Raw genomic sequence first — 23455 nt, 5'->3', positions numbered from 1 at the left:
AAAATTATTTTAATTATGAACACACAATTAAAAAAGAACAAAGAATCATTAAATATCCAGGTATCTATAATAAGTTGCCAGTTTTATTTACACCTAGTAAGGTTTTGTTGAGAAGAAAACTATTTGCTTCTGCAAAAGGTATTTATATCAACTATAGCTAGGTTGTAGGACTGCACGGAAAGACAATTTTGAGGCAGCCTGTTTTTAAGAATCATGTCCTTTTTTAAAAATAAAATGTAAAAAAAGGACACAATCCACACATCTAATGCTTTCCTCCTTGTCTGCATATTTCAGATGACTAACTGAAAACCCATGTTACAGATTCCATCTAATCTGTTCCACTGAAATGAAGGACAATTTGTTCCACTCCTTATAGAGCTGGATCTTCAAATACCTTCCAAGATAACTTTACACAAACACAGACAAAAGAGTATTAACAAAACTAAGTCCAGTAAGTCCAAATCCAACAAGACCAGAGGGAACTCCTTACACAGTTGGTTTTTTTAACAAGCAAGGTTTGAGTACTGCCAGCAGCTAAACCAATCTGTGAGTCTTTGCTGTGTTGCCACTGAGAATACAATTTTAGTATTTCCAACTCCCTCCTTGTTAATAACCCAATTAATGAAAGCTATCAGAATCACCTATGTCAAGGAAAACCTCGGGGTTTTCTCTTCACATTTTTTTCAAAATAAAAAAGAACACAGCAGCAGGAACTGTTCTTTAGTAAAATTTGTAAATTGTTTACAAGCAACACAAAATAACCCCTACTGTAAGTCCTGCTGCATTTAAATGCAGCAATGTAACCCAAAACCTGTGGGCACTGGAATGCCTTGTCTAGTTCAGCCTTTTAAAAGGTAGATGAATAACTCCACTTCCCAGTTTCCTATTAAGTTTTTCTATGCAGTACTGTAAGATCTTATTCTAATATTTCAAATATCTATTGATTTCATTTCAGTTTAACTTACCAAAGGACTGTTTGGTTTTGGATTGCATTTCTCACATTTTGTCACATTAGTGAAGCATTCAGAGGCAGCTGCAGACCAGGAGTGAAGTTAGGCAAACGCTCCCAGGTCACAGTCACGTCATGTCCTACAGCTTCAATCCTGCCAGGTGTAGCACCACTGCTGCTACCTGGGGCCCACCGAGGGTGCCATGCCCGATAGGACATAAAGCATAAGCTGGAAAAGGGAGTAAAGGCACAAGACACAGAATGCTTTAGCCCCTCCAGTAAATCAGGTGGGATTTGAAGCTCTGAGGTTGGTCATTTAGCAACACAGGTTTGGGAGTCTCATTTCCATTCTCAAAACCTCTGCTAAAGCCATAGAATCACAGACTATCCTGACTTAGAAGGGATCCACAGAAGTCTCAACTCCATGTATAGGACATCCTCAAGAATCTCATCATGTGCCTGAGAGTGCTGACCAAACTCTCCTGGAATTTTGTCAGGCTGGTGCTGTGACTACTGCCCTGGGGAGCCTGTTCCAGCGCCCAGCCACCCTCTGGGTGAAGAACCTTCACCTAATGAGCAAACTAACCACCCTTGACCCAACTTCAGGCCACTCCTTCAGGCCCTGCCACTGGTCACAAGAGCAAAGAGATCAGCGTCTGTCCCTCCTCTTCTCCTCACAAGGGGGCTGTACCCACAATGAGGCGTCCCCTCGGTGTCCTCCAGCTTGAACAGACCAAGTGCCCGCAGCTGCTCTTCACACAGCCTCCCCTCCCCATCTTCATGCCCTGCTTTGGACACTCTCTATCAGCTCCATATTGTGGTGCCCAGAACTGCCCCCAGCACTGGAGATGAGGCTGCCCCAATGCAGAGCAGAGCCAGACAATCCCCCCTTCCCTGGCTGGCACCTGATGCCCCCAGGACACACCCAGCCCTCGTGGCTGCCCTCATGTTCAAGTCACCATCAGCCAGGAGCCCAGGTCCCCTTTTCTGTGGTGCTGTTCTCGAGCCTCTTGCTCTCCAGTCTGTACGTACATCCAGGGTAATTACCACACTTCAAATAAACCTGAGTGCATAAGCGAGGAGAGCTCATTTTCTACAAAACACACACAGTTCTATGTATCATATAGTGAAAAAATACATCACACGTCGGTCATGTGTGTGATGATCTTCAACCATCCCAGCCATCTGCCTGTGTCGCCCTCTTTCCCCTACAAAACATTAATTTGAACAACTATGTTATGCAGCGAAGCACGCCTCATCCAGTAAATGAAAGCATCTCTTAAAATCTGTAGATTAAAGAATCAGACTATTAGATATGCAGATGTGCTTCTGCATACTCCTTTTGCAATGTCTGACTGTCAGAATCATTTTTTTCCCTGCTGAAACACAGTATGAGGGATAGGAGGCAGCCTGCAGCTATCTTGCTTTGCAATTTGCTCCTGTCAAATCTCAATGTTTAGCAAGGGTTGATTTACATAGCAATTGCATGGGAGAGCATCAGGTAAAGCGCAGATTTCTAGAGAACAACAGCAGTAATTTAGTTATGGATGAGTCAGTAATCACCAGTTTAGCAAAAGGGCTACCAAAAAGGACAAAACCTTGCAAATAAAGCATCAGAGGTTTTGGCTATTTGTGGTGAAAAAAGATACCACGGAACATTTTGCAAGTAAACTTGAGTCCAGCCGTAAAACAGCTGTATTGCTTCTAGATAGTGTTGACAGCAGGTTCAAAAATGCTCTCCATTTTAAATCATGTGGTGACAGCTTGTATGACAGAAAGGCTTTCCTGTATCTTCTAACACACACTTGTGGTCTGTAGGATACAGGCAATACCTAAGATCAGCTATTCCACAGATTCCTACTAGAGCTCCATCCTCAGGGGTGTTCTGCCTATTTAGTCCTAAAGTACCAATTATTTTTATCTTTTATTGCACTTTGAAAAATTGTCCAATGCTCGACCACAGTAGCTGTAAGGACTACTACGAAGATAAAAAATTATTTGTAATCTACTGCTAAAGTCACACATTTTATACACAGGCATTTGAGTAATAACATGACATTCACATAACCATGTTCATGAATTACAAATGTACGTCTGTACATGCATTTTCATCTCCATGACCTTACTGCAAAGTACAAAATAGAACTTCTTTGCCTTTATACAACATATTTCACTGCAAGTTTCCCAGCAGTATATACTGCCAGGAAAATCTGCACTTTAAAAAGGACCAGAAAAATGATCCAGTGTTTACACACCATTGCCTGAGCAAGCCTAAACAGTACTAGAACTACTAGTAAAAACATAACTTAGACATCACATTACATCATTACAGATAACACTTAAGGGATAAACCCCAAAAATCACGATGAAAGCTTGTAATGAAGTGAAGCATGTCCTTTGGCATTTGCAGCTGAAGACAAAAGACCTCTGCAAAGGCTCGCTGAGAGCTAAAGATGTAGAAGGGAAGGCATGAGGAAGGCAACTGTAGAAGGTGAGAGCTAAGACTAAGTGTCAGGCAAGACATGGCTGATCTGTGGGTAAGACAAATACACATTTCCTGCATGAGGTTCGAATCAGAGAAGGTGTTAGACTGAACCAATTCCATCAGCAATATTAAAGGCTTATAAACAGATGGAAAGAGCACTACTAAGGCAGAGCTGAAGGAGCAGAACTTCACATGGAAATTGGAAGCAGCTTGCCTGGACCAGACTAGGCTCCCACCAGCTTGCCAGCCCAGACCATTCCACCATTCCCTCTTAGATTTATTTCCCTTATTCACTCCCCTGTTTGAGAAGGTTCTGTCACTCAGGCTGCTGTGGACCAAGTCACATTTCCCTCACAGAGGGCACAACGTACGTCTCATGCATGTATCTGCCAAAACCAGCAGAGGATTCCAGCCCTCTCTCACACTATAGGTAACCTAGGCTCCTAGGAGAGCTCCAAAATACAGCCCACGGCAGCTGTTAGGGACATGCCTCAGAGGCATTCCCCACTCCATCCTTATTGAAATGGCACCAGAACAAAACAACACCCACAGAGGGATCACAAAGGCTCTGCACTGCTTTGGTACTTCGGGAGGTTCTCCCACACTGTCACACTAGAGACTGGAAGGCAGAACAGGAATAAGGGGGCAGAACTGCATCTTTTACTACAGCATAGCAGCAAATAGAACGACAGAAAAGTACTCCCCCACCTGCCAGTTCCAATACATACAGTGTCCTGACCTGCCCTGATTTAAAACACCACCCTAAAAAAACAAAAACTAGTTTGTTTCAGATCATGAATATATTCCAAAGTCTTCAAAAATAATTAAAAAAAAAAAAAAAAAAGAAAAAAAAAGAAAAAGAAAAAGAATAGCCTAGGCATCTCATTGAGGCGTGATGCAAAAAAAAAGTAGGTTGGTTCATTAAAATGAGGTTGACTTCTACTCCCCTGAAGAGTTTCAATTGGTCAAGTAAAATTCCAAAACAAGCCCTAAAAGGACACAATTAGCTACAGAATGTAGTTTCATTGTTCATTGTATCCTGTTACCAGCCTGAACATAATTTTAGCTACTAAATTTGAGCTTCTTTGTTTTAGCAATCAGCTGATATTAATTTCCCCTTTGTTTTTTTTCTTTTCCTGTTTGTACACCTGCACTATCAATGAGCAAACAGCAACAGGATTAGTATTCTATAGTTAACCTACTACTCCACACCTGTAAAGAGCAGAATGATAAAATATTTTCAAAGGCTTGGGGGGGAAAAAAAATCCAAAACAAACACCATAACAACCTTGACTTCTATCTTTAAGATCTCAGTGTAGTCACCAGGCAAAATAACCCTGAAATAAATATGTATATTCTAGCCTGCTTCAGATGTAAAATGAATGACCACAGCTACCTCACCAGAGGTAGTTAACACCACAATTACAGCTACCTCACCACAGGTAGTTATCACTACAATTACTGACTCTCCACCTACATATTTTGAAGTGCAGACTGGGAAGAACTCCACAGTATCTGAAGTATTTCTAGAACAGTAAAAGTTAATACTGATTTTTGATCGAAGTCTCCCCCCTGCCTACTAAGTTAAGAGCTATTTAACAATTTTTGAGTACCAGAGATCCAGTACAAACCACAATGGGTGGGTTACAGTAAACTGACAGGACCAGCTTTGCTGGCTTTGCCCCTGGCCCAGGCTGGACTCCAGCCATGCTTGGAGAAGACCCCGCAGAGCTGCAGGGTAAAGCCTGTTGACTGCTTCATCTTAAATGTATTCTGGTCTCAGAACAAATCCACAGATGGGACAAGCTAAGTGAAAAAGTCACCTAATGGCCTCAGGTGCAAAAACACCTCAGCCTGCTGTATCATTAAGAAATGACCTGAACAAAAGAAAATCTGATTTCAGTAGGTGAACACTCTGGAGGTGTGTCAGATTAAATAGTTCTTCATGACTAATTCATAAATTGTGGTAACAACACACTCCTCCATCACAAACTACCACCTCCAGAACATCCTCAGTGGTTTATGAAGTACCTGCCTATACTCTTAAGAGTACAGGTTGTACTGTCAGTATAGCCTAAACAGACTTGCTTCAGCACTGGCCAGCTTTCACACCATTAAGATCTTTTCACAATAAACAGCTCTTAAATTCCTCTCCCCAAAAGTAACGCTCAGCTCTGGGGAAAAAAAAAAAAAAGAGTTGTTCAAGTCTATAAACTTATCCTATGGCACCAAAATGGGGATTTAAAGCTCTGTATTATGTTCTGTTCTTCTGGACCAATTTCAGACATTACTTTCTTATTCAGAACTGGGGGGTTTTAGGTTCTGTCAAGACTGTACCTGTAAAGGATTAATTTTAGGCATTTTGACATATGCAGCTAAACTTACTTAGTCTCAGTTCAAGTACCGATTCTAATAAATAAGAACAAGAAAAGGTCAGTCTCAGGACTAATAAAATAAAGATTAATTTCTGCAGTCCTCAGTTCGTCTTTTTACTGGTGAATAGCATGGAAGCAGATAAGGTAGCCAGCTGTTCCAGCAGGAAGTGATTACAATGCTCTTCTGAAATACATTATATTTGCTTCTTTCCCAATATGGCTTTAATAGTGACTATTTAAGAAAGTAGATTTATGGCTTGGGGCTCCCTCCTCACCCCTAAATCTGCACAGAAGACATAAGCCCTTTACAGTAAAAGTCTCAGGAAAAATACCAAGGAGAAAGGAGATGCGAGTGAATTGATGCTCTGAATACTGTTTCCCTTTCCAGAGTTAAAGACTTGAGTGGTCATTTCACTAAAGTACTTGTGACATTCACTAATTCCAACTGTTTGTAACACAAAATGCACCACTAATGTGTAGATCAATGGAAGCTGCACTGGAGAACAAGGATTTGTAACCATGTCAATACAAGCTTTTAGCACTGTGAAGAGTCCGGCCCACGCATCTGAAGGGACCCCACCAGTGCCAGTGATCACCACTGTAACTCCGGCAGAAAACTGCACCGTGCACAGCTGCAAAGGAAGTGGACCCCTGTGACTCTGCCAAGATTAAGCCATGGTTGGAGGCAGGTTAGATTGTCCAGGAACTCTGGATCAGCCCTCTCCTTTAGAGAGGGATGTCCATTCCATCTAGAGCAATACCAAATATGGGAATAAGCAGCCACTGCTGCACTTCCTCTCAAGTGCTCCTACAGTGTACCAGGAATAAAAACACAAAGTAAACGACAGGAAGAAACCACTGCTGGTCATGAACTTATTCTGCATATTGAGATCAGGTCTCTGTGGACTGGGTGTGCTGGTATTTCAGGCATTAAGAACCCTGGAACCAGAATTCCTATTACCACTAGAAAAGCTTTAACAAATAGTACTCATGGGAACAGTGTTGAGGCGCCTGGAGCAGTCAGCTGGGTTACTGACACTGGAACTGACAAAACAAGTACCCCTTTCAACATCAGAACTGCCAGTTACCAGTAGTCCTGTCTACATGAAATAATCAATTAATAATTAAATAATTAACTAGTGTGAAATAATTCATTACCAATAGTCACACAATTATGTGAAATAATTAATCTTTTCTCTCTGTGCTACTGAAGCTAAACCACTTTGTAGCCTCACACACTTCATTCCATATTTCTGAGACTGAGGTCAAAGTCACTGGAGGCTGTAGAGAACACACATTCTATGTGCTTAAAGGCAGCTTTAAGCCAGAACAGATTCCTCTCCTTTATTGTATACACTTTAAAACCACAACAGAAGCCATTTCAGTTTTATCAAATCTAAATTTTGCTGACCACATACCAGAATATATGTTAATTTGCTATTTAAAGCAAGTATCAAATTGGGCAAATTCTCATTTTCTCCAATACACTGAATCTAGGCAGATATAGATCACAGAACGCTGAGAGACAAGAGTGAATTATAGACAAATATCTAAGCTGCTTAAGAAACCAGGCTCAGTTGTTAGAAACAGGTACTCAACACTATCTCGAGTTTCAGATATTGGATACTCAGGTACTGCAAGTCCTCTTTCACTTGTAGGTACACTTCTGACCTGACTTGCTCTGCTGAAGACCTTTCCCTGCTTTCCTTCTCATCTGAAAACTGCTCATGCTTCGAACTCTGTGGTCACAACTCAATGCTGAGACAAAAAACAACTAAAGCACAACAAAACAGCAAAAGCAGTAGCCTCTCCTACAATGAAGTCATTCTCTGCACTCCCAACTCTGCTTCAAATGGAGCTCAAGATTTTGCTCCTTAAAGGCCAGCCCTCAGCTCAGACCTCCACAGACACACACAGAGCCATAACAGGATCTCCATTTGTTACAAAACACCCCAGTTCACTTTTTTCCCTGGGTCAAGTCTAATCCTTCTTAATAAAACATAACAAATAGCACACACAGTCTGTAGAAGTTACTCCAACCTCTATTTGCTGGCAGTCTCCTCCGCTAAGGAGGATCACCAACACGTGCCCTGGGTCCTGCCAGGCTCTGAAGCACTGCTCCTGCCAGGACTCTGCCTCAGCCATTGGCAAGTACTGGCTACCGAACGCCCAAGGGGCTGCTGAGCGGCACCCTCAGCTGGGAGAAGAACGTCCCTCCTTACAGCAGCACTGTGAGCCAGTGCCACAGGACACCCAGCAAAGGTGGCTGCAGACAGCTGGCATTAGGAACAGGAAGAGACACTTTGCAAAGCCAACAGCCACAGCAGAGCAAATAATGGCCAACAGTCTGGGCACAACTCAGGACAGAATTATGCAGTTTAAACTCTTTTGTAATAGATTTCTCAGCAGGTTTACACTGCTTCTCCATAGCAGGAGGCTGATGCTTCCCCCTCCACCAGGGCCAATCAATTCCAAAAAGGCACCTTACTTCAGCCTTGAAGTCCTGCAGGATGCACAAAAACCAGCCAGGATCCCCCCAGAAACTGAACACATCCAAACTGCCCTAGTCTGAGAAGCTATTTTTGCTTTTCCACTGCAAGACCAGAATGTTTTTGTAGGAAACTTTGGTTTGCTGAATCTAGCAATTACTAACCAATATAGCAGTTCCCAGTGTATACTCGAGGGGAAGCACTGAAAAAGGCTTTGGAGACTACCAAGAGGCAGAGTTTTTAACTAGAGAAAATAAATCCAGCTGAAGTAATTCTGGTCTTAGTGAATGTACTATATTTTAATTGGCCAAGTCAAATATTTGTTTTCTTGGATTCAGGCAATTCAGAAACTAATCAAGTCTACATGTGAAGTGGGATATTTCATGGTACAGAAGCTACATGTAATAAAACCATGCTTAGTAATAGATCATTGTAGCAAATTTTTAAATTCAAATTATGGCAGGAAAGATATCAGAAGCCTCCTGACAGGACTAGTGTATTAATTTAACCTGCTCTCATAAAAACTGCACTATCAAGAGTCAACAAAAAATATAGAACTAAGCAAGATACAAGGGTCTAATATAACTATGGATTCCCATGACTAATTATTTTTTCCCTGCTGATTGCATGCTGTCACTGATTCCTTCAAAAACAATCCATATTTAGCTAGACAGCAGAAATAATTACACAAAATGCATGTCTCTTTTGCCTTAACCGGAAAATACCGTAGATTTATCTACTAATTCAAAATATGTAGACAGCTTATACCTCTGTGCTCTGAAAGCAAGAATAGGTGGGTTTGCAGCTTTATATCCTTTCTGGAATGAATCTAACCACATTTTTAACTCCCCATTTAATTTAAGTATATCTGTAGTCTGTTTTCAATTACTGTTATAGATACTTCTGCACATTTCTCTTTCTTTAGGTATGTACTGAATACAGGTGGGTATCAGTACAGGAAAACAAATTCTTTCAGAATTAATAAACGGACAAATCAAATGCTCCTCAAATATTGAAAGAAAAAAACAGATACTTAAACTTAGAAGTATGCACTTGCTTTTGAGTCCCATGAAATGGCTTTTAAGATTATGTTTAATGAAAGCTCTCCTTCAATATGCCTCAAGAACACTGCTTCCACTCAACAAAAGAAGTATTTTCCAGTTCATATATTGAAACACCCGCAGTAAGTCCAAAACCCAAGAGACCAGGAGGTGACCATTCCAGTGTGTGCCAGAAGGAGAACAACAGCTGAAAGATGTTTACAACACCTAGGTAAACCTTTCCCCTGGGAATGTTCCTACTACCCCTTAGAGCAGCAGTACTTCCACACCAAATGAGCTATCAAAAAGTCCAGGGCTCACAACCCCAGGGACTCCAAATGCATTGGCAGCAGTAAACACACTTTGTATCTGTGCTCTTCTTTACAAAGTTGGGAATAACATAGGATTGCAAGTTATTGCAAAAGCAAATTTGGAAGCAATTAGGCGTTTGTGCAGACTTGTATCCTTCAAGGCAGGAAAAAAAAAACCAAAACAAAACAAGATGAGACAAGCTCTTGACTACCGCTTGGCACTGCAAACATATTACAAACACGAGGTTCCAACTTCCATCTTTCTGTATTGCTGCTATTAGCAATCACCAAACTCAAAGCACAGGAAAAGACATCAATCACTGCAAAAGATAACAGTGTGCATTGGTAGACTGCCTAGAATTTAAAGCTTTACAAATGTTGTGGAATGTCAGACTGAAAACATAAGACTGTCCTAGGGTGCAAGATCAAACATCAGGCAGCATATTTTATAAGACACAAGCAGGAAAGACTTTAAAGCCGTTGCAAACGTTTTGCTTGTTTTGTAGAGGTTATCAGGCTGCATTGTTCAGACTTGAATATTACTTCAACACTTAAATTAGACTAGGCTGACCAAGAAGTGGTTACAGACTCAGGCTCAGCTGATGACAGTGATTCAGTGAGTGGTTCTGAGCTGGCAAGGAAAAAAAAGCCCCACACTTCCTGTACAGGGACAAGTGCAGCAAGTTACTACGAGACTGCTAATCCTCTCTGAAGGATGCCAACAAAAACCTCTCATTTAGACTTCAGATTGCTGAAAAAAGCATGAAAATAGCTTCTAGAAGCACATGTTTTTGCATAAACTATTTATATCCCCTTTTTTTGAAGGAGCCTAAAGGAAAACATCTATCATCACTCCATCCCAAAGCCATTCCACTGATCCCCTGAAAGCCAGAAGTGGCTTTCACCAGACAATCCTGGCAGCTGAAAAATCACACACATGACAGGAGAGCAGAGCACCAGACCTATTTTATAATCCTTTTGACACTTCCAGGACAGTGTTGATCACAAAGCATACTCAAGATCTGCTAATATCTAGCTTTAACTTTCAAGTTCACAATTAATAAGTTATGTTAATAGATAAGCCTTTGTACTTTAAAAGCACCTTCTAACTAGGCTTCCCAATAAGCATCACTTCTGATAGCTCTGACTCACACTCCAATTGCCAGCCCTGCTTTCCTTGTCAGCTCTCACGTTTGTTTTGTTTAAAAAAAGTATTTTCAGTTTCAACTAAAAAAATTGAACTCGGAATTTTTTTTAAATTACACTTTATAATTTATGAACCCAATCCAAGAGTGGTTTCAGCATCAACTAAATGCTGCTGAATCTTTGGAAAAAAACCTTGACCATACCCCTCTTCCTAGGCTGCTTGCATTACAGAATCTGGGGTTTAGATGTACTCCTTTGTGTAGAGGACACCATCAAACCCCAAAGCTATTTACATAAAGCATGTTTAACAGAAGGGACAGCAAACACCTGCGAGGTTCAGAGTGTGGAAAAGCTGTACAGCAAGACACCCTTTCCGATCATAGCAATGACTCAGCCAAGCAGAGAGAACGGATCCCATGCACTGCCAGGACTTGACTGCACACCTGGCATCCCCAGGGGGTATTCACAGTTTTGAAGAAGTGAAGGAGGAAAGCAGTAGGTGGAGAGTAGGAAAGCTAGAAGATGAGGATGAGTCAGGAGAGGAGTAACAACCGTACTTCCTGGGCAGGACAGTAATTGGCATCGCAGGAATGTGGGGAAGGGAGCTGGAGACGGGAAAGACTGAACCGAGTTCAGGAAGGTCTGATTAAATTACAGTTCCTCACACCCAAGCTGCCCCAGGAGTGCCACGGGAGGCTGAGTTTGAAGTGAACATCTGAGCAAGTTCTCAGAGACAGCTCTCAGTTCTCATCTGAAGGGGAAAAAAATTCTTGTTTACTTCCTGCCATATTTCTCTGATATTTACAAATACTTTTACAGCCACAGTAGAAACAATAAAACCCAAACAACACACTAAAGCTATCCTGAGTCCCCTGACTACAGCAGCTCCAAAAGTCAGCAAGCACCCCAAACACCTGGAATACTTCCCCATACACAGGCAGTACAAAAACTCACTTCCATCAGAGTTTAAAACAACGCTGGTCATTTGCTAGCGACCAGCATCAACCAGAAAAGCTCCTTGGCAGACCACAGGTAGTGAAGAAGTGAATAGTGTTCAACAGATGAGAAAATGTGTGAGAGAGCCTTTATATGATTTCCCCTGAAAGGTTTATTAGCCTTTAGTGCAGAGGTAAACTTTGCTGCTCATATTCATGGTCAGAGTTTAGTTAGTACAAAGTGGCTTAATTCAAAGAGCTACCAGTAATGCAAGCCAACCCTTTCTTATCAAAGCCCATGCCTGGATTTCTGTGCTTGCAGAGGAACTGAAATATTTTCCAAATCCTTATTTCTGTAGCACACGCTTATACAAACACGCTCCTCCCAGTTCCGAAGAAAACTGCTTCAATTTTACTCCTTCTAGTCTAGCACGGTTAACTCCCAGAACAAAACCCTTGTTAATCAGGTGCAAAATCCCTTTCTAACACAGTTGTTAATGCCTTTCAGTAGCCACACAACACCCAGATCTGGAATGCAGCTTCCTGAAAAAAGCAGACTGTAGTATTGTATTACAAGAGTGCTTTAGGAAACTGAAAAGGAAAGCAGATGAATTTGTCATTTATAAGCCATTTATTGTGGCAATAACCAGAACCAAAGGGTAAGCAAAAGCCTGGCAGCTTGCAGGCCAGTCCCAGGCTGGTCTCCATCAGCAGAACTACAAAGATGTGTGGCACAACTCTCCAGGTAACTACAGGAAACTCGATCCCACGGTTAGCCTGGCCAAGTAAGGGCTGGGAGCCCAGGAGGAAAAATCACTTTTTTGCTCCCTTGCTCATCACAACATGCAGCAACTAAGTTAGGCTCTATTAATATAAAGGATTCTTCTGTAACTCTGAATATATTTATTTACACGTTCTATACATTAGTACCATTAATGTACCAAAACCTTTATTCTTTATAATATACCTTGGATAGAGCAGTGTATGACCATTTAGCTCAATGACACTTTTAGACTAACTCCTACAGCTGAGAAGAGAATATACTGGTATTTATTATGTCAAATTAATTTAAATTATTACAAAAGGTGATAATAACTGCTGTCTAAAGAGATGTACAATTTTTTATAGTTTCAAGCAAGGTAACATACTTTCCATGTTAAGATTGGAACATTACTAAGATTTTACTGAAAACTCATAAAAGCTTAACATTCCATGTGCTAACCACAACAACACTCGTTTTAACTTCACCCACACCAAATGTGCAGCAATGCCTTAAGAACAAGGCAGTGAGAATGGTGAATGTTATTATTTTAGTTAAGAAAAAGTGGCTGCAAATAGTTTAGTTAAACTACTAATAGCATTGCCACCCCATTTCCCTCACAATAAATAAGTTATGTATGTAGAACAGGAAAAAAAAACGTATCTGGAAGGCAAGAGATGATGATAAGATTGCTTAAGAGATGCATACACACACAATTACGTGTTCAGTTTTCAGCTGCAAAAGCTGCATTTGAGTAACATTCTGCATACATTAGTGTCTTCTGAAAAAGTGCTCTAAAATACACAGGACATCTGTAATCATTGTAGAGGTCTAAACGAGAAACTAAAACAAGCATGCACACAATGCAAGCCTAAGCAAAACACATCAAGTACTACTGCGTTTTAGCATATTTTATATATCAGCCAGAAAGAAACATCATATAGCTGGAAGATTTTCCATTAATGCACCTCTAGACATAACGCAAAGCACATGCTGTTACCCTCCCTAGCATTCCACATTTGGCAGAAAGCAAGCTTTGAGCTTAGGCTACTGTCTGCAGCACCAGACAGAAGCACCACTGTCTTCCTTGTGACTTCCCTGCAGGAAAAAAATAGTTAAGATAGTATAAGGTCCCAGTTCCCATCACACATTCACTACTTCAGGACTGAATCCTCAAGACCAGCAAGGCTAACCCAGTCTTTCATTTCTGCAGACTTTCATAGGCACTACAAGGAATCAAGACATCCTCATCTTCTTGCTGGACTGGGCTATAAATATCTGCCCTCTTCTGATGTCACACTGGTATAAAAAGGTTCCTTTTTAAAAGCCAGCCTTCCATCTTTGCTGAAAAGGTGGAACCAAGAAGACACGAAGTAGAACCCGATAAAATGCACATATACTGACTGCAGTGTTACAGAAAATTGCTTAGCACTGAAATACTGGTTAAAGGTAACATGGAAACACATAGGGTTTTTTAACATAAGTATATTAGACAACCCTGGCTTGCTCAACAACTTGTGAGCTAATCCAGATACTGCAGATCCTGCTTTCTCCTGGGAGTTTCCCTTCTCACTCTGCCCAACAAATTGGTACAAAACCTCAACAGAAGTACTCTGAAACAGAGATTATGCAAAAGCAGGCAAAGTTGATCACTGATGGGTTGTTGTTGGGGTGGAGCATTTATTCGATTTTTGTGGTTGGCTTTTTTTCTAAATATAGTAGCAGTTTATGCCTTAGAAAATACTTGCTGATTGACATTGAAAGTTTTATCCTTAGGAGAGTCAAAGCTGGGTGACAATACTCAGGGGAACAATCTTTCCCTGAAGACTAAAGAGCTACTTTATATGAAAGATCCCAGATCATTTTTGTAACCTGGTATGGATTCTCTACCCAATTCAAGACCCTCCAATGAATCTCGATGAACTACCCCATGACATGAAGGTTCTAACTCACAGCATAACAGCATAAAGTTCAGCTGACCATATGCTTCTCTTTTGAGCAAGTTCCAGCTTAGTTTCACCATGAGGCTTCGTGCATATTATGGGTACAGTCCTTCACTGCAGTGGGACTACTTGGCACTGCCATGATACCCAGTTTTTGAAGACTTAAAAGCTTCAGCTAAGCTGTTAGAAGCATTTAGGATTTTTCTATTTTGAATTTAAAACATTGAAACACAAAGGTAACAAAATGGATGCATTCCAAAAGAAAAATTTTAAGCTGCCAGATGTTCCTTAGATTTGTCAGTTTTACTACAGTTTTGCCCTGCTGTTGCTCATTCCCACCTTGTACTGCCATGAAACAGCTCACCCATTCCATGCTTGCAGATTTCCTCCTGAAACCACCCTGTTAACTTGACATAGATATTGATCTGGATTAAAAATAAACCAGCGAAAAGGAGCAGACATACTGCTGAGCACGGAGAGCTCCGCGGCGTGCCAGCTGAGCTGGGCGGGGCAGCGCTCCATGGCAGGGACTGGCCAAGGCACACTGACAGACCAGCGACACCGGCATCTGCTCTACTCTAGCAGATGGCCCCAGAAGCACCAACAGCACCTGGAGTCAGTGCCAACTCCGCACCCCGCACTGGGGACCCTGTCAGAACAGGAAAGGATCACTCTGAGGTCTACAGTGAAGAAGATATGGCAGAAAAGACTTGATTAAGAAAGCACAAAACACTTGTGACATTCAGCTTTCTTTCACCCTCCAGACATCAAAACTGTTAAAGACAAAAATAAGGGGAACGTGCGAGTTTTTACACACCACAAAGAATGAGTATAAAGTTTCAGGATATTAGTAGCATGATTCATGTTCATCAGCAGTCGTCGTTAAGTCCTGCCAGGTAATCCTGCCAACTAAGTTACAAAATAGTACCTTCTAATGACTATCAAACAATTGTTTGGGCATAATTATTTGAAAAAGCAGCACTTTCAAAAACATTATTTTTTGGTTTTGTTGTAATAATTACTTATCAATAATCTAAAAATGCAATTCATGTTATTTTGAGATATCACCGTGAAAAACTACTTCAGTACCAAATTAAAAGGTGGAGAAATACTGTCTGAATACACCCCTAAAAACTGTATCTTGTGGAAGAAAGTAATTCTCTTATTTTGATAAAGTAAATCTCACAGACTATGTTGCCAGTTAGTTACATGTATTTTCAAAAACTACTTTGATTAAAACCTTTCATTAAAAAAAAAAATGAATGGAGCCCACAGCAGATCAACTAACAGACTGATCTCAGAGTATTACTGGTAACAGACATATCTGAAGCACCTGCAACCAAGACTTCCAAAGCCATTTAACATGTCAGCAGTCTAAGTAATGACCCAGCCTCTGCCAACGAGCCCATATGTGCCACAGGTGCCTGTGACACATAAGGTACTTGAGGAGCAAAGATTAAGGCTAACGAGTTGATGTGAATCACCTGGCAAAACAATCAACCCCCAGGGAACACAAGCACCTATCTTATTCAAAGCTCCTTACCAAAAACAAGTTTGTAAGAGCTAGTTGGCATCATTATCCCTGACTTCAAGAGAAGTTTTAGCTTCCAAACTTCTGCAATGCTTTATTTAAAGCAAAGATTTTTGCTCCACATAGATGTAACCAGGTACAACTTGCCTCAGGAAGTCAAAGCAAAGGCAATGGCAATAAGAAAGGCATCCTTGAAAAGGTATTGGGAATGAAGCTCTGAACACACAAGAACTAGGATGGTCAGTCTTTAAATCATAACCTTACTTAAGCTTTAGCAGAAATACTGCAGAAGTTTTTCAAGTACCTCAATATTCGGATCTTTAGTAGTTTGCTCTAGAACAGTTTTAAATAAATTCCTTGTTTAGCCTTAAAAGTTATGGCTTTTAACCTAGTTTATTACCACATAGGATTCTTCACCACTTGTTCTTAGTTCTTGTGTAACAGGTAGACATAATCGTTATTCGGATTACTTCAGGACGAAAGCTATTATCAATCATCAGGAGGCAATTACTAAAGACAAGCGAGGTTCACCTGCCGAACCTCAATTTTCCTTCAGTCTAGCATGAGGTGTTTTCCTGACATCGCGTCCCCTGGTCACAGCAGTAGCCCACCGTCCCAGCAGCGGCGGTGCCCCAGCTCGCGGGTTCGGGAGCCGCCTCTGCGGCATACCTGGGCGCTCCGAGCGCCGGGAGAGGGGAGCGGAGTGACCCCGGCACTGGGCACGGCGGGGCCGGGGTGCGGCTCTGCCCGCCGACACCCCTCCGCCAGCGCCCTCGGCGTCACCTGTTGTTCGACTACGCCGTGGCGTCCCCCTGCCACAGGATTCCTCCTACCCGAGGACACCAACATCCAAAACCTCTCCGGATCCCAAGCGGCGGGAGAGTGCGGCAGACGCGGATCGCGCTCCACAGGCGGCGCCGGCCCTGCCCGCGCCCCGCGATGGGACGGGCGGGCTCGGGACGAGACTGAAGGCACCGGCCCGGGTCGGCAGGGCCGGCAGCCGCTGGCCCTCCGCAAGTGCCCGGCACTGCCCGGCTTCCCACAGGCCGGCGCTGTTACACAACCGCTCCCCGGCCAGGAGCGGGACACGGAGCGCTGCCGCGGCCCCTTCCCGGCACCGCGCGAGGGGACGCGACACCCGCGCTCCCGCCGCCGCCCCGCGGGCCCCGGCCCCGCCACAGCCGCCCCGGCCCCGCTCTGTCCCCTGCCGAACTCCCCGCTCACCATCGCTGCTCCTCGGCGCGGCGCTGCCCGCGGCTCTGCCCAGACACGCCGGCGCCCCGGGACGGAGGGACGGACGTGCGGGCTGAGGGGAGGGGAGGGAGGGGCAGCGGCTCCGCCCTCCCCGCGCGCGCAGCTCGCGGCGGGGCGGGGCCGGGGAGGGAAGGCGCGGGGAAGGGGCCGGGGCCCGGGCCGGGGCCGAGCGGGGCGGGAAGGGGACAGCAGGGGACGGCGGGCGAGCGGGACCGGGGCTGCCCCGCGCGGGCGATGTGTCCATAAATGGAGAACTCGCCGCGCCGTAGCCAATGGCCGCGCTCCGGCACGTCATTCCCTGAGGGAATCCTGCCTCGCGAACTCGGGCCCAGGGCCCGGGCGGCCGCTGCTCCTGGAGCACTCCGGGACGAGCACCGGGACGAGCACCGGGACGAGCAGCCGCCGCACAGCGCTGACAGGCCTTCAGCCAGCGCGGCGGCCGGAGCCCCCCAGACGCGCTGCGTGCGCTGCCCTCCTGCCCCGTACCCACAGAACTAAGGTGCTGCTAATCCCTGGAAACACTGGAAAATGCGATGCGTCTTGTCACCGGGTGGGTGCTGAAACAGGTCCTAGGGGCAGCTATCTCACAGACGTGAAACAATCCAGGTGCCCGCAGGCAGCCGGCACCTGCTCCACGTTGTTCCGTTCGTTCTGACCAAAACACAACCAGTACAACTTCCAGGGGCTGCGCTTTCTAAGCGATCAAACCAGTAAAGCCGCCCGAAGCTGACTACTGTAGTCTTGTTAACAAACGTTTCACCTCAGGCTTGAAGCCCTGCTGTTGGCTCCAATAGGTTTCTAACGCCGCTACTAAGACAGAATATAAATAAAATGGAAATAACGTAATAATCATAACAACAGCCAGACCCCGAGTCATATGTTGATACTGCCGTCAAACCACTTTGAAAACCACTCTTCTTGGTAAAAATCCTGGCTTTCATCAATAGATTGTACTGGGGTTTAGTTTATTTCTGATTAAAAAGAAGTGCCATTATTTGAAAAAAAAAAAAAAAAAAAAAAAAGGGGAGTACTTTGTACACCTTATATGTATTCAATTTTCATTGTTTTTATGAACAAAATAAAGACTCGTATCCACACTAATTTAGGGATTAGGCATAAACGGATTCAATTCTGGTTTTTGGAGGAGAACACTGCTCTGGTGGCTCTGAGCCAGGCGCAGGCTGTGCAGCTGGATCTGCCAGTGCAGAGGAGGGACAGTGCTGTTCAGCACGTGGCTTTGTCCTCGCCGGGCTGGCTGCAGGACAGGTGTGATGGCCTGCAGACATTAAACACGTGGCTGATCAAGTGTTACAAACTCAAACCATCCACAGAAATGGGACAAAACTTCAACTATTTACCTGCCCCCTCTCATGTTGCACAGACTTTGGTGATTTGGATGAAATACAACAGTCCTTTGGGCATGTTTCGTCCTTGGTTTTGAAGGATAAACAAGACACTTCTCAGCTCAGCTGGGCTTGCACTGTATAACTATTGATCATGTGAAGCTTGGGATTTCCATAGTGGATTGCTTGGATGTTGGCTGACATTAATAGGAGAGGTAGGGAATATTTTCATTGAGAAAATAGCTGGGTGGCAAATATGACCTGCAACACCTATTGAGGCAAAAATATATCTGGTAGTGCTAGTAGTGCACAGAACTTCACAGGAGATAATTTTCACACTTTGATTCTCTGCAGAAGGTGGAGTACAGCAGCTTTATGGAAATAGGACAAAGATAATTTGCCTAGTGTTTCATTTGAACATGGAAATGTTACATAAAATTATGGGACTGATAAAAAGCAGTAAGAACATTCCTGCAAGAGTCCACAGAGCGTATATATATTGGGCCAACAGATAGAAAATCAATACAGGTTTTGTAGGTTTTTCTATTTGCTTTGGATGTGGGTCTGTTTAATGCACAGGTTAATTTTCTAAAGACATGTATATTTGAATATATGTGTGTTTACATACATAGAAACATCTTTATAACATATTATGAATAATGAGAAACAAGGCTGTGAAAGAATAGTTAAAAAGTGCATCCACAATGGCCAGTTAATCAAGAAACTGGTCCTGAGTTCACTGAAATTAATGTTTGCTACTGGGTCCATCTACTCTACATGGACTACAGGATGACTTTGAACAAAATTTCTGGAGCTAAAAGAGCCAGTGCTGTGCATCTGCATGAACCTTTGCTAAGCACTGGGTGGACCAAGCACAGTCTAATTCACAGTAAACTCTTTTCTATGCTTTTAAACATTCTACTTATTTTAATGATAAACATCTAATTCCCAAGCTGCCTATATTAACTGAATGATACTTATTCAACATCCTTGCTCAGAAGCAGGGGAAAGCATTTCCCCTTCAATGTCAGTGCTGGTGTGCCTGGATGGTCTGCATGCCTGGGCTCCTCCAGCCAGGAATGTACAGTTCATCTCTGAAAAAGGCAGAACCCACATTTTCATGATGAGTTCTAGCACAGTAACGAGGAACCCCTGTACTTTTAAATGATGCACAAAACAGAAATGGTGGCATTTCTATCAACACATTGGTATGGACACGATACCTTTCAAAAAGGTACTTGAAAAGATTTAGGAAAAAATCCCTGTATCAAGAACTCCCATCAGGTTTTTATCAGCTTTTGTATTGTCTGACAATCTGTCTGGTTAGTAACACCTACAGCTCATGCACAAAGTGCTAACATCAAGAATTATTTTGAGGATATTTTCTAGCTGCAAACAGTTGCTCTGCTTGATTCTCCTGATATTGATCACTAGTGCTAAGCTTTGGGGAAATATTTAAGGACAAACTTCACTTCCATGCCTCAGGAGGTTTATTAGCCTTGCATTTGGGACTTGCAGGGGTTGGTCCAAGCTCAGCACTCACTGAAGTGACTACATGGTGCAGCTGGCAACTCACACGTGCCTTTCCACCTACCCACTGCCTGAGCGACACTGTGTGCCAGCACCAAACAGGGATCAGCCTGGTGCCACACTGTGGAAAGACTAAACTGACTGAAAAAAGAACAAGGTTTTTATCTCTGGAAAAGCCACAGAATAAAGCTTTCCCTTGCTTTCCATTCTAAAAACATTGTTGTGGCTTCAGAAAGAAATAACACTTATGAGTGTCAGTAAATCTGGAAAAGATTAGAAATTGTAATGAAATAAGCACTGCTCTGACTGCTTTCTGACTGGCTAAAAAAGACAGCAAAGGGGAAAAAAGGCATTAGTGCTTTTCTCTTACTTAAAACTATAACTGAAATAAGTTTTGTAAGTCACATATTTATCTTCTGTTGACCAGAATAATTTAATTAAAATTTTAATTAATGCTTGAAAGCTATTAAAATAAGTTTAATACCCTTAACAACACATCCTTCTTTTATTAGAAAACCACATAATTTGGTATTTCTTACAAAGATGAAGGACTTGTGTAATAGAAAAACAAATTATATTAAAAATTCAGTGTAATTTAGTTTCCTGTATTTGCCTTCCAAAGAATAAACAGACACTTATGAATTGTAGCATTTTCTTCTAAAATGCAGATAGTTATACTCTGCCTTCAGTTACAGCTGGAGCATGTAGAATTCTACTTACAGGAAATAAAAAATGGATTCAGCAACTTCTTCTTGTGAAATACAGGGAGGGAGAAGCAAAATAGCATGTATAAAACAAAGGCAGAATTTTATGACTTAAAATGTGTTGAAATCACTTCAGTGATGAGGACAGGTTGGAAAATAGTACATTAGTTGTAGCTTTCTTTAACCCTCTGTGCCTAATAAAATTTCTTCTTTCCTCTCTGTTGCTGGCCTCAAATGACAGCAGCATTTCTGTTCAGAAAACATGCCTTTAAACTGTTCAACGTGTCCATCCAAAGTACCACTGGGATAAAAAATACAGCAACAACGTCACCTTTTACATCCACTGCTTAGTTTGAGGCTTTTTGAGGAAAAATAGCACGTGTCTCTTTCACTCTGGATCTGACTGAGAGAAGCCTGAGAGATACTTAGAATTCATGGAGTTGAATTTTTCTCCAACTGCAAACCAAAACGTATGAATAATGCTGTTATTTGCAAGGCTGGTGTAAACCTGGAAGGAATCCACAAAGACTTGGTAACCGAGGAGTTCTGCCTCCTGTGTTCCTGTGATTGAATTCAGTTAAGCTACGCACGTTCACAGCAACAAAATTACAAGGATTATTTTTTTCCCTCAGAGGGAAAAAAAAACTTTTAAAAAATCTATATGTATTTATGCGTATTTATGTTTAAAAAGTATTTTTTTCAACGTTACACAAGATTTTAGGAAGAAAATTTTATGCTATGATGGGCAAACCTGATCTAACATCAAAATTAACCTTGCTCTGAGCAGGGAGTTGGATCATATTCCCTCTGAGATCCCTTCCAGCCTAAATTGCTCCATTTTGTAATTCTGTGATTATTTAAGTGGGGCTCAATTAATGAGTTAGACAGTTGAAGACTCCAGAATAAATTAATATTCTTGATGTTGTGCCTTGATAAAAAGATTGTGATATGAATTTGCCTTTAAGAAAATAAATCTGCATGTTCAGTATGAATGACACTGAGGACGTAATGACATAAAATACAATAGTTTAGTACTGCTTTAGTTAGAAACATCAAGAAAGTGATACAAGTACAAAAAATAATGATCTCTGATGAAAAGATGAAAGATGAAAAGAGCATCCATACGGGTCAAACCAAAGACCATGCACCTCAGATCCTGGTGGTGTGGATGCCTTGGAGAGAGTGTAAGAGCTGAAAAGAATTTGCATGTCCTGTACCTGTCTCTTGGCCTCCACTGTTGCCAGAGAAGGGCCAGAGGGAGAAAGCAGGCTGAGAGCTGAGCACCGAAGAATATTTTAATGTTATTTTCACAACTGCAGTAGGAGGTACAAATGTTGTTTTTAAATTAAAATAACTTCAATTGATTTGCTTTAACTAACAATTTGCTTTCAAGCCTTAGTCTGCAGACATACATACTCAAGAAAACGCTGGGTATCTGAGCAGTCCTTTAGCAAGAAAAAAGCACTAGACAGGTGCACAAAAACTACACAGGGGCATGTAGTTAGTTTAGATATTTGGCAGGTCAGGGAATACAGCTGTGCAGCAGAGGCCAGTGAGATGGTTGGGAGCTGGATCCCTGAAGATGCAGGGCTTGTTCAGCCAGATGAAAGCAGATTTTGGGGGACCTGGCAGGGCCCACCAGTATCTAGGATGAAGTCATCAAGATGGCAAATTCAGACTCTTCATAGGGGGCATGGTGGGAAGACAACAATATAAATGTAAATGAGAGAGGTTCAGACTAGGTATAAAGAAAATGTTCTTTCCTCAGCAGCCAACAAGCATGAGAACAGGCTGTCCACCAAAGCTGCACAATCTCCATCCTTGGAGGTTTTCAAGAGTAGGCTGGTTAAAACCCTGAACAGCTACATTTGGACTCATCAATCACCTGACTTGGAGAAGGAGGTTTGACAAGGGTTCTCCTGAGATTCATTCTAAGCTAAATTATCCTACAGTCTTATGACTCTCGGTTCATAGTTTTCAAAGCACCTATAGCATGTTTTCTCTCTGGTCTGATCCTTTGATGTGGGAATTACTTTAAAATAAATAGGTCAATCAGAGTGTGGATTCAGACCCCACCTTGCTTTTTACAATACAGTGTGCATGGTGTAATCCTTTTTTCCTTCACATCTAGCAGATCCCTCATGCTGCAAAGGTTTTCCTATACAACAGTATGGGATGTCACATGGATTTTAACTAAAATCAGAGACAATGTGCTGTTTCAGAGTGAACTGGTGCAGTAAATTCTTCTCAGATTTCACTTACACTTTGTTTACCCAAGGTGGTTGTATCAAAGTCCAAGGAATGCCACAAGCAGGAAACAAAAGTGAAGGCAGACACACCCTCTGTGGACTTTGTTTTTCCAGTAATACTTTCTCTTAGCTGACACGCCTCTTCTATGCGAGCAGATGGATCTTATTTGCTATGATATATGAAGTTTTACAGAAGCTGCATGTTAGCTCTTGTTTGAAAACGTAACATGGAAAATTTATAAACAAGACTAATATTCGTCATTGATTTTAATAATGTTCTGTTCTGACAGGATTTGATATGCACTCTGGAAAAACCCATGCTTTCAGTCATACTTTCGGCTCCTTTGCACCACCAGAAACTCAGAGTCACCGCTGTTCGTCACCACCGAACTTTCTGTCTGGAGGCCGGCG

At 42.4% G+C, this 23455-nt stretch overlaps 1 protein-coding gene across 2 annotated transcripts in view; it reads right to left on the bottom strand.

The window, feature by feature from the left end:
• Window positions 1–17275, bottom strand: part of MYO1E (myosin IE) — a 75384-nt gene extending 58109 nt beyond the window's left edge. For both annotated transcript variants that reach the window (XM_040076867.2, XM_058422320.1), the window contains exon 1: window positions 17189–17275. In XM_040076867.2, coding sequence (XP_039932801.1) covers window positions 17189–17191 — 3 coding nt within the window. In that variant the 5' untranslated portion in view covers window positions 17192–17275. The remainder of the gene's footprint in view (window positions 1–17188) is intronic.
• Window positions 17276–23455: the final 6180 nt, after the last annotated feature.

This window comes from Hirundo rustica, chromosome 13 (assembly GCF_015227805.2).
Source record: "Hirundo rustica isolate bHirRus1 chromosome 13, bHirRus1.pri.v3, whole genome shotgun sequence".
In the NCBI taxonomy this organism is placed as follows: Eukaryota; Metazoa; Chordata; class Aves; order Passeriformes; family Hirundinidae; genus Hirundo; species Hirundo rustica.
The sequence above is the reverse complement of the archived record's forward strand: the minus strand, read 5'-3'. Positions and strand labels throughout refer to the sequence as shown.